The sequence below is a fragment of the Emydura macquarii genome, unplaced genomic scaffold, assembly GCF_026122565.2.
Source record: "Emydura macquarii macquarii isolate MOO-44397 ecotype Brisbane River unplaced genomic scaffold, CSIRO-AGI_Emac_v2 contig_561, whole genome shotgun sequence".
In the NCBI taxonomy this organism is placed as follows: Eukaryota; Metazoa; Chordata; order Testudines; family Chelidae; genus Emydura; species Emydura macquarii.
The window spans coordinates 12,423,700-12,436,263 of record NW_027130698.1 but is presented as its reverse complement, the minus strand read 5'-3'; the positions used below and the strand labels follow the sequence as shown (position 1 = coordinate 12,436,263).

The following is a 12,564-nucleotide window of genomic DNA, read 5'->3' as shown; positions in this document are numbered from 1 at the left end:
TACATTCTCATAAGAAACTTTCCTATAGATGTATATGGTAACATTATGGACTCATACTTTCCCCATGAGTGAGTAGGATCAATAGCAAACGCCTAGATCCAGCACAGATAAACCACTCCGGATTATTTCCTCTCCAAATGCCTGGAAGAAGAGTTAGACCTATCTAGAAAACTGACCACTTGTGATTCTTCTTTAGACTCTGAGCTCCTTATTAGAATAACAGTCACACGCCGAGCACCATACAATGTACCGCTACTGTTAACAAGCGGCAAGAGGCAATCACTATGTAATAGAACCACCGCTTTTTATTTGTCATAGAATAAATATCCATCATTTTTATGGAGCACTGACAAATAACCCATCACTGTAATTAAAGTAGTATTGTGTTTCCCGCTGCTTTGTACTTCATTTCGCTTGATGTGGACAAATAAATTGGAAGAGTAACATATGGAGGAAGACCAAAAAAACCCTGAACATAATATCCCTGTGCTTGTATCAGCAAGAGCAAGAAGAAACACATCAGTAACAGTCAACATTTGTAGCCCAGGCCATCTGGACACAGAGGCCTGTGCTGCCAAGAGTGTATTAAAATATTTTAATCTCATTGTTTTCCCTCAGGAATGCAGACTAGTGTGCACAAGCAGAGGATCTGCTAAACCGCCAGAATCCTCAACCTAGATGCACAGTATGGGTATAATGGTTATTTAATTAAGAAATATCAAGGAAGTGGTTCTCAGTTGACAAGGCAATATTCCTGTTCCTAAGTAGACAGGGTAGGAGGTCTATAGTATCACTAAAAAGGATCTCTACATTTATTGCCTTGTTATGCTACAAATTCAATTAAGCATTATAATTAATAAAAATGACAAGTTTCCATTCCCCCCCCTGCAATATAATTATCAGCTCCCTGTTTTAATCCTCAACATTTCACTGATCCTTAATGAACATGTCCTCAAACCCTTGTACTCCTGGTCTATATTGTTCTGATTTTTTTAAAATTGCGAAATAAAATTAAATCCCCCCCCTCCCCCCACCCGACTCTCCTGCTTTGTGCTATTTGTCCTGCTTCCAACCCCTGGTCTAGCAAGAAGTTTGCAGGTTGGCTCCAGTACTTATTATCTCCATGCAGCCATGTATTTCTCTAGGGAGCACAATATTACAGTGGATCAGAAATATAAGCCAGCAAGTCAAGGCAACCAGAAGAACTAAACAGATGTGCTGATGGAGCAATTGGAAGGAATAAGGAAGGATCAGCGATAGGACTGTATAGTAAAACTTTTGTGCTCATCACGCGTTCAAGAAGAGCTAGGCACAACTGAGATTACGTCAATATCCCAGACATTTTACTGAGCCACGAAAACTCTACATAACCTGTGAACAGAGAGATGAAAGGAAGACATTTTCATTGTGAAAATTGTTTTTCATATAGGGAAAGGCTTGGGTGTTTTGTTTTCTGATTTGCCCTTGGAGTTCTGTACTTATGGGAACATTCTTGGTTCTCAATTCCTTTTATTCATATATGGTATCATCAGTAGGAACTCTACTCTGGCTTCAGTCACAATGGACAGTCAAGTCAGCTGCAATCCTGGCTAATTAAAAAAAGCAAAACAAAACAGTTTGCTAGTGGGAGTTTGAATCAAATGGCGCCCATGAATTTTGTTGGCACACAGATCTGGAATACGGGCAGGGCTACGAAGGAGGAGCATGACTGTGAATGAGGAAGAGGACACTTTTAAAAAATGCCCATGGCCTTTTATTTTTCAGCCTTTTTTCTATATGTGTTTTATTACATACTCAGCAGTGTGTTATATGGGATGACAGCATTTTTATGAGGTGAATCGCATCTTCTCCTTATTAAGAAAATACTTCAATATTCTATGGTAATGAAAACACAGTAACAACAGGATTGTAAACTGAAGATGAGTGTTTTTTTTTTTAAATAAGAGCGTGCATACTGTTCTTTGATCATCTTCATAATACAACATGTGTACTGTGCTTCCATACTCATCGCTAGTTAATCAGGCTACTTTCTTTTTTTAGCTATAGGTAGAGCCACATCAACCATTGCAACAGCCGGAAACTACAACCAAGGTAGCTCTATAGTGCAACTGCCTCCCCAAAAAAATGGCCCCTAACCATCTGGCAGGTATTTTGGGCCACCCACATCTGCCCCAAGTCACATCTGGATCGCAGGCACAGCTGCAGTCATACAAACATTGTAGTCAGTGAGGAGCAGCTTTTCTTTCTTTGTTCCTTGTTTTCATAGACACCATTTGTTAACTCTGCTTCTGTTTCAGGCACAAATCCTGCTAGTGAGTGACTTTCCAAAGTACGAACTGTTCTGAAAATCATTGTACAGGGTTAAAACTAATTCATTTTTTTCTACTCAGGGCTCTGCACTATAACTCATTATAACATTTTATCGATTGAGTCAGCTGTGTTCATCCTTATAGAGAGCAAGTTGAATAACATTCAATATTATGTTTTTATTACACCCAGGCTGTACATTCTTGCTTTGAATTTTGTTCTTCTCTTTTCCTCTGAGAGTTCTACCATCAGAGCCACAAATATAACAGTGTAGGGTTCCCAAAACGTAGTACACATACAGCACCTATATATCTAAAATAAAATGTCCCTTCTGCATCCTATAATTTATAGAAATGGTGACCAATTTGGAATAAAATATGAAACATCACAAATCAAAAGTAGAAAATTGATGAAATCTGAAAACTTTTATTTAAAATAACACTTTATTTTCTTCTTTACCTACTCTTCTTTTTTTTCCATGCCTTGAACTTCAGGTTTATGTCTGGTCTAGAAACAAGAAAGGAACAGAAATCTCACAAGAAAGCATGTTATTGGAATATTTCAGCTCAGTTCTGCAGATCCAAGACAGCCATATAATTCAGAAAGATCTGGACAACATCATGGGATGCTTGGTCACACTGTTGGACAAATTCAGTCTGGCATTTCTGGGGGATTTTGAGTGGAAAACCAGTGGCAGAGTCCTTATGAGGGCCCTTGCCATCGTGGGGGAAAATGCTGGCTGCAAAAAAAGCATCCATGGCCTCTCTCTCACAGCACTCTAGGATTAACCAGTGAGTAGGAAGTGTAGAGATAGCTCTGGTTGTGCTGACTGAACTTACTGTAACTAAGTGGGGACTATATCAGATTTTAAAGCTATTCCTCTGTGTTGGAGAAACAAAAGTGGATGCAGGTTCTCTACTGGTTCTCATGCATTAGCAGATGCAACTGTGTTTGTGTCTCCTGGACTGTCTGAGCCTCACCAGAAGAAGAAAGGATCAGAAATCTTGAGAGAAAACTGCTTCTTGGAAAACTCGGTGTCATATTTTCAAAACTCCTGAAGCTGCTCACAATAAGCACTTGTAGCTTAATCAGAACTCCAGACCTTTCTGAGGTGTGCACATGACTTGCCACAGGAATGTAAGTTCAACTTCTCCATGATTTTCGGCCATAAATGCTTCTCTGATATTGACATTTTTCCAAAGAGCCTAACTAATCCAGATGCTTAAGTGAGGCATCCAAAAAGGAAATAAAAATCAATGCTTTCATTGTCAGCATTGACTCTTAATGGACTGAAGAGAACTAAGGAGCTAACTGGTCCATTAGGCAGAAGGTAGAAAAGACATAGGAGGGAAGTGTAAAAGTAGGACGAAGAGGAATATTAGTCTCCCAGGGTGATCCCTTCCATCTCCCTGCTCCTTGGTCAAGGGAGCTAAGGATTGTATGTTACCGTAAATCCAGGGCTGCACAAGTGTGTAAAGGTTGTGGGGAGAATACTGGGAAACAAACCACACAAACTGCTTACTAGAAGGTCTCTGAGCTGTTTGTAACTTAAAGAGGCAGGAGGGGGACACCGCCCTGTCACACATTTACTGAGCACTTTCTTCTTCTTCTTCTTCTTCATTTAAAATTTACCATAGCTTCCATCTGAGGAGAGATTAATAAGACTGGGACTTTTCAGCTTGGAAAAGAGACGACTCGGGTGGATATGACAGAGGTCTATAAAATCATGACTGGTGTGGAGAAAATAAATAAAGACGTGTTCTTTACTCCCCCTAATTCTTGTGTTATGAGGTCATCAAATGAAATTAATAGGCAGCAGGTTTAAAACGAACAAAAGGAAGTATTTATTTACACAACACACCGTCAACCTGTGGAACTCCTTGCCAGAGAATGTTGTGAAGGTTAAGACTATAACAGGGTTAAAAAAAGATAAGTTCCTGGATGATAGGTCCATCAATGGCTCTTAGTCAGGATGGGCATGGATGCAAAATTGTGTTCTGAAGTGTCTCTAGCCTCTGTTGCTATAAACTGGGGATGGATGATGGGGGATGGATCACTTGATGATTACCTGTTGTGTTCATTCCCTCTGAAGCACCTGGTATTGGCCACTATCAGAAGACAGGATACTGGGCTAGACGGACCATTGGTCTGACCCACTATGGCCATTTTTACGTTCACATTTTTAACGTGCAGCTAATCAGACTGGATGTACTAATTATTGTTTTGTATGATGGAACCGTCCATGGCCTCAACCAAGATCAGAGCCTGGCTGAGGCACTGCTCATACACACAGCAGGAGACAGTCCCTGCCCTGAAAAGCTTATCCTCTAAACAGACAAAAGAGGCAAAGGGTGCACTAAGGCTGGGATTTTCAAGAGAGACTAAAATTCCCTCCATGCCTGAATGTTCTATAGCCACAGGAACTAATCCAAGGTCACACAGGAACTCCTGGCAGACCTGAGCAATACATCCAGATTCCAATGGTCCAGCCTTAACCATACAGCTGGGCCTCCTCTCTATAATTGTGCCTTGTTTCAAATACAGTCAATACAATCCTATCCAAGGTCATAGGTAGCTAACCGGAGTTAGCCCCACGGCCTTACTGCTATTTTTAGGTGCTAACTGGATGACAGCTAGTGAATGAATGTCTACCTGAGCTGGGAATTCCATCTCTCAACTACAGTGTAGACGCTCCCTGAATGTGAACCTCACTAATTTCGAGTTTTGGTTCAGGGATATAGGAAAAAAAGGGAGCCAGAAGAAATAATAAAGGTGGAAAGATAGAGCTGAGGGCAGGAAGAAAGGAACACAATGACAGAGAGATGCGGGGGAAGAAGCAGAGAGGGGAAGGAAACAATGGGGTTGCAGTGGCCATTTAAAGTGAGGAAGGCATAGATTTGCCTCTCCACGCTGCCTAACCCTCCTCTTCCTCTCTACCAAGAAGTCTGACCCCACCCTAACCCCTGAGCCCCTAAACCTACCCCTTCTAAATTTGAGTGAGTGGTGTCGCACCCTGGTACACGGGGCCACAGCACCACTGAGGTTTGGCCTGGAAAAAGGAGGTCAGGCAGTGGCCCAGATGGCTGTCCTGGCTCCATGGTTTATGTATATACCATCAACTGACAGACAATTAAATCAACTGAGCTTTTAAGGGCTCCTTCTGTTCCCAGTACAGACCATAGGCTTCCCTGTATCTAAGAAGCGGAAAAGAGCAGGGGGACTGGCAAAAATTTGGAATCGCCCAGGAAAATAACATGGGCCTCAGTTACTACAAGAGAAAAGTTTGCAAATGAAACTAATTTTGGAACCTTGACCTAGATCCTCCATTAACTGTTCTGAAACCCTTTGCCATACATTCTGGTGACCTGGGTCACCAAAACATGATTTGTTTTCCACCCAAGAGACTCTGCCGAGTCTGATAAATGAATAAACATATGATAGAAATCAGAATATATTTATTCGAGATTAAGACCCCCAATTTATTTTATTCGGTCATCATAAAAGGATGTTATAGGGATTAGCATATTGAGGCTGTATCTGAAGCAGCAGTAGTTCATTTGCTCATTCAGCCATTTATCTGGTAATGTTTATGTTTTACAATGATAAGTCTTGGTTATTATTTCTGCTCTAGAATTAATAATGACCTTTTGTGGAGATTCAAGGGGAAAAAAATCACTGGTATTTTCAATGCTGGAATTGAGTTGCCAGTTAAAATTATATCATACCAATAGCAGAGATGGTTCTAACTCAATCACTTCCAAATGAAAAGGGGAGTTATGACTGAAGCATGGATCCAGATCTGAATTTTAAGGCTAGAATCTATTTCTGTGAGAGCTGAATCAAATTTTCAGAGGATTGAAATCCAGATCTGCATCTGAATTTTAGTGACTTGGGAACCATCCATTATTACTTGAGACTGGGGTTTATGGACAGAATAAAAAGGATCTTTCTGTAAAAGATATTCTCATTAGATTTGATAAAAAAAGTGTTTTATGATGGATGAATGTACAGCCGGTGGGAAACATCTCAAACGGCTTGCACTTCAAACTTAATATGAAAGCGAATGAATACTGTTTTTAAAAAAAAAACACACCTCTTCCTATGAGATCTGTATATAAAATAACTTTCTTGTTTGTCTCAATCACTCACATCTGAGAACTCTACAGTTGGTTGTCTACAGTTTGAAACAGCATTATGTTAAAGCACACTAGGGAACTTTTAGTACACACCAGCAGGATCTGTATGGAACAACTAGTGAACAATACGTTAGAGCACTTTAGAAATCACACTCCTTTCATGCACATCGCTGCATCATGGGGACATTACGATATCAAATATTTATCATGCCCATGTTGCTCATGTTATTACCATGTTCCTTTACCAAGTTACTGATGACTGTAAATTCTCAATTCAAAATTTTAAACAAGGAAAAGCTTAGTCACGGTGGATTTTCACAGTTAAACAAGACTCGTACTTTTAAAAAAAAAAATTAAAAAAAATCAAGTTTATTCCCAGCCCCAAAAGAAAAGAGGCCTTCTGGTGAGTTTTATGATTAGTATGAATGTAAGAGGGAAAGGCAGGGAGGAGAATAAAAAGTTCAGAGGTAATTTTCCTTTTCCACCAAGAAAGAATCAAACTTTCCTAATTATTAAAATAATTAGTTAGATGCCACCTGTCTATCTTACACATCAGTCATGGAGTCAGATCCTGCCCAGGTACTGTGCATTTAGCTGTACTGATGATTCAAGTGGCAACTCAGAGAAAGCTCTTGAAAATTAGGAAAACAAGCAGGGACTGTATTTTAGAATGCCCCGTGCAAAGTGTCTATGCAATTACAACAAATGATGCCTACATGACCCATTTGTATGTTCAATTATTGTGAGCAGTATTGCTAATTGTTTGTGCAAATTATACATGTGAAGTTCAGAAAATCTAGGCATAAGAACTGCAGCTCTGTATGGGTGTGTGAGTCTACAGAAATAAACAAAATCAGGTATTGTTTTTGACAGATCTATACAAAAAACCACCAGTCACACATGGTCAATGGATGCTGTTGATAGCTTAAAGGAATCCAAAGCCTTGTGTGCATGTGAGTTTTGTAGACGCTACAACTTCAATTAAAAATAAAATCAAACTCCAGATATTCCATCCTATACTCCTGAGGGAATATATTGTTCTCGATTGGAACTTCATGACTTGTCATGTGGACATCAATACTGGACAAGCACATTTGTTAGGTGACTATTACTGTGAGGTTCATGCCAAGGTTAAAAATATAACACTCTGATAAATCCATTTTACCAGAACTGATATCCTGTTAAATTAAAAATCCTACACACATAAAAATCATGCTTCTCTGTCCCAAGAGGAAAGACAGAAAACACCTCTCTTCCATGCTCTTTAATTTTCTCCAGGATTGCGATAGATGCTACAATAAAACTTAAGAGAAATGGATGAATTATTTAATATTGCAGTTTGACGCTATTTTTTGTCAGGACTTACCCTGCCCACGACTCTGGGGAATGGCGGTCTTTGATTTTCTGGAATTAATATTGCAGATGCCACAAGGGCCCTTTTTTGTCTTAGAATTCCAAGATTGCCTTCAATCTTAAAGATTTCCTAAAAAAAAGAAAAATGAGGAGAATAATTACCCAAGACCTCCAGGACAGCATTAATTTATTACCCCCATTGCATATATCTGAATTTCTGAATAAAAAATTCCAGGTGCCAGGACCTTACTAATATATTTTCTCAACCCTCATTAGCTGGAAGAGCATTGTTAGTTCAAGACTCAAACCAGTTTTGTGATTAATGAAGATTATCTTTAAACTATTCAGTCTGATCTTCAGGATCATTCTATTTATGACGATGCCAATAATGATTTATGCATGCACTGTTCATCTTGCATTCCTTTAGCCTAACTTTTAGCCTAAGTAGAAAAACTGGCTGAGTTTGAAAGCAACCACAATAGCTCTGTAAATCTCCACCTCTGCCTGCTTTACCTTCCCAGCCAGTGAAGCTGTTAAATCTTAAGAACTAAGTGAGGTCTGGTCATCTAAAAACTTGGGTAGGAGACCTGTCGGTAAACAACCAAACTGATGGAAGTGGTATTGGTTAATTCTGACAGTATCATATTTCTGTCCAAGTCAGGTAGAATCAATTCTCAAAACCTGGTGCTAAGCCTGTTCCATTTGTTTAAGATGTTGGTTGGGGATCAGTTGTGAAAATGATCCAAGTTTTGATCATTTATGATCATTAAAGATAACATGACAGTTTTGCTATCATCGTAGCAACATGCCTGGGGAATCTAGGTAAATACAAATAGGAGTAAATACATTTCTGAATTCTCTTTTCACTTCTGGACCAAGCTGTTGTGTATGGATGTTGTTATAAAAGCAGCTGAATTATACCCCAGAAATGGATGTAGTTCAATGGTGGTTGATGAGACAGCTTTGTAATTCTGTAAGTGAGCTTTCTAAAAGGCATGGTCTGTATGTGTCAATAAATAACAATGGTCTGTTCTTGCTGCTATCTGCCTAGGTGCCTCCTGTCTAATGTACGGTTTGCAGTAACTGAAAGATGCTTGCCTCAATTGGTTTTAGTATTAGTTTTCATATTTGACAATGAACAGAAAGTAGGGGAAAGTCAGGCCTGCAACAGTCAACTCTAATCCTGCTGAAGTCAAAGAGGAAGAACTATTGAGAGAAACCCTTTCCACAATTATGCCATCCTTCATTACTTTCTGAGGTGCACCCTAATAATATCATTTTCCCTCCATCCCATAGGCTTTGCCACTCTAGCCTTCCCATCTGCAAGGCACTGGGGTCCCTGTTTTTGTTTGTCTTTCAATTTCTCTCCCAAAAGAATTTTGCCTAATAAAAATTCATGAGGAAGTTGAAGACAAAAACACTGGAAGTGTCTGATAAAATAGAAAGAGCTGAATTCTATCCAAAGGCAAATATACAATACAGTAAGCTACCAAATTCACTTACGCTGTAAACGCAGGCAGAAGACTAGGCTGCCATGTGCCTGTGACCTGGTTAAGGAGAGTGACAAGGACTGAACACTGGGAAGTCTAAAATGAAAAGATTCCTGTACTCAGCTTAGCAGAAATAGAACGGTAGTGATGACATCTTTGACTCATGCTGACGCCTGGTCTCACAAACACTGCTCAGCTCATGAAGGGCTACATTATAGTGAAGGAGAATCTCCCAAAATGACTTCACAAACGAACCAGGCAGCAGAAATTGATTCCAATTTATCCCTGCCTGTAATGGATCCCTTTGTGCTTGTTCCGTGGGAGGCATTTCCAGATGCACACCACTCAAAGGCATGATCAGTGTTCAGCAATATCCAGGCAATATCTAGTACTGGATATCCAGATGTACAGCTGTATCATGGCATCTTATTTCTATTTATGCTGCCAAATACAAATCAGGCCTAGCTCAATCTGGAACCCATTTCTATTAGTGCTGGAAGACTTGAGTCGTGAACAATTAATTCACACATTTTCCCCACAATCAATCAGCATTCATCTTTTCCAGACTGTTCCCCAATTGCAAAAAGCCAAAGATTATGCAACTGGTCATTATCTCAGTTCACATTCATTATCACAAAATGTTGAAGGTGCCAAAGAGGAGAGGAAGACTTGAAGACCTCACATCCACATTTATGAGCAAGATTTTGGAACAACAGAGAAGAGTTCTTCCAGAGTTTTACCATGAGTCCAGTGTAGGAAGGGATGGAGCTCTGGTAGTTCAGTCAGAGATGTCTGAATATTCATATAGAGTAAATTTCATCCCTGTGCAGATGACTATGCACCACTTACATCTGATTGTTAATATTTTAATGGCGACTATTGTCTTTCTTGTCTTCTACTGAAATTAAAAAGATGCTGGCCCATCTACACAGGGGTACATTTTGCCCACCACAGAGATATAACTAATTAAGCCAATAGCCCGTATGCAACATTATCAAGTTCACATAAATAGAATCAGAAGAAGAAAAGGAAAGCTGAAGAATTCTATATCGGCTGCCATTAAGAAGTCAACAATTACCAACATATATTACATACAGTTACTAGTTACTTCCTTTTCTAAGTGAAAGGGGAAATTGTGGTATGTCAGATAGCACTATGCAGTAGCAGTAGGCAAATGCTGACTTGTTAATGGTGACCAACATACAAACACAGAAGCCCAGGATCCAATGAACACTGAAGTCACTGAAAAGATTTGCACTGACTTCAATGCGTACTGAACCAGGACAGTAGATTGTATATGTAATCACAGTAGCTGAATGCACCTTTTTCATTTCCTGGAGCACAGCACAAAGGTTATGAAATCAATCCAAATGGTAAAAGTTATACCTTTTGGTAACTTCGCAAGCTACTGTCTCAATATCAGTTTAATATTATTATTGTATTACAGTATTAGCTTTTCTTAGAAGGCTCTGCCTCCAAATAAAAATGCTGTCTCAGCAATAGGATTTTGCTATAGAAATTATAGAAGTCACTGATAACTGGTGAATAGTTTCCATTTAAACAATAGGACTCAAGCCTTCTTCATGCTGATTGTACAGAATGCATTAGTAGGACTGGACCAGGCAAGCTTTAGAGATCCAATTCAGCTTAATTAAACGCAATGGAAAGATTTCCACAATGTTAGTACAAAGAAGTTAATCACAGATAGCTGTGGGAAAGGGTTCGACCTCAGACTTGCCATCCTATTTAAAGGGTGGCAATCTAAACTCCATTTACATTTAGCGAGGAAATTGTGTTACAATAGGTTTTTCTTTATTATGTTTCTCCTTTTCAATAAATTAATAGATTTCTGGGGAACAGGAGGTGGAATTAGTATTATTTAATTTTAACAGAAATATCTTGTCTGCAGTCACTTACATGGATTCAGCTACTGTCTCCCTAGACAATGAGGAATCTGGCCAGCATCCAACTATCACTTGACTATCTGACTCACCACTTCAGCACGAGCTTCGCAACAGGCCTCCCACTTTACAGAGTTCCATTTTTAGATACAATACCAGTAATTTAATTTAATTTCCTATTCACATCAAGCAAGCATCAAGCACAGTAGTACGCTCAGTTTTCTAACGTTTAGGCATGTGCTAAAAAAAAAAAAAAAAGAGATGAATCTGAGTAATTGCAACAACCTCGAGTTGATAGAGGTCAAGTCTATCTAATCTAGGATGTTACACAGGTTCAAACTTCCCCAGTTTCCCTGAGAATTCTCCATTCCTCTTCTCCACCCCCCACCCCACTCCCAACATGTAGTAAGGGTCTCTTTGAGGACTTAATACCTCTTGAAAATTTGAATAAATGGCCAAGCCACTTTCCAGTAACAGGCCCCATTACTCTTGGCAGAGAAAACTTCATTAGAACTTGTCAAGGGAATAAGTTAGATGGCTGAACACTCATCGATTGTCACAATAAGGGTTGGAAATATCACTGGAGTGGCAATCTGTAACCAATTATAGGTGACCAGGAAAGCAGTTGTGTTTCTTGTGTTTCAGTTGCTTTTATAAATTAGGTTTGATAGTGTAAAACTGGGTCAATAGTAGGTTCCATTGCAAAAAAATAAACAAATTTACTTTTTACTGCAAGCAACACCTCCCTGAAATTGCAATTGGATATGTTATTCTCTTTCACTCCCTTTGCTGTGTAGCATGGCTGTGTGATGTAAAACAGCAGCCAGAGGAGACTGCATAACAATGTTGGGAGAGTCTCTCTTTATCCCTTATCTACTGTATTTCAAAGAGAGTATTAGACTTAATGTGTGTTAAGTGCTGTATGTACAGATTATAATTATAATCATCACCTGACTGTTACCATCAACAATATTGATAGTAAATTTTCAAAATGTTTGCCAAAGCATCAAAACACTGGCATTTATTATTTATACTCTGGAAAGACCCAGCAGTGTTCATGAGCTCTTCATATGTGAGTTAAAGAACAGCTGTTTAAATAAATGATTAGATCAATGAATAAAATTAAGAATTTTAAAGGCCAGTGATACACAAACACCTGCTCTTAAATAGCCTCTCAATCATGTGTAAATCCCTCCATGCATACTGTACTGTATACTTTAAAAGCATAATTCTTACTAGAATTCAGTATATTAGAAACAATCATCTATTTTTGAACATATAGACTTCAAGCTTTCTGAAGTATGCACAATAGGGCAGTATCTGGAAATTGCTAGGGGAAAGTGGATTTAATTGCATGGATGTTTTTACCATTAGAAG

General features: G+C 39.1%; 1 protein-coding gene across 18 annotated transcripts in view; it reads right to left on the bottom strand.

Annotated features, from left to right (window-relative positions):
• Nucleotides 1-12,564, bottom strand: part of CDH13 (cadherin 13) — a 689,068-nt gene that overhangs the window by 395,345 nt on the left and 281,159 nt on the right. For 15 of the 18 annotated variants that reach the window (XR_010918351.1, XR_010918352.1, XM_067540161.1 and 12 more), the window contains one exon: nt 7,810-7,926. Coding sequence is in view for 16 of the 18 variants with exons in the window: in XM_067540161.1 (XP_067396262.1) it covers nt 7,810-7,926 (117 nt within the window). In the remaining 2 variants the exon portion in view is untranslated. Of the gene's footprint in view, nt 1-2,120; nt 2,337-2,713; nt 2,815-6,458; nt 6,559-7,809; nt 7,927-12,564 lie in introns of those variants that run through there. The other 3 variants (XM_067540177.1, XM_067540175.1, XM_067540176.1) reach the window with 3 other exon arrangements.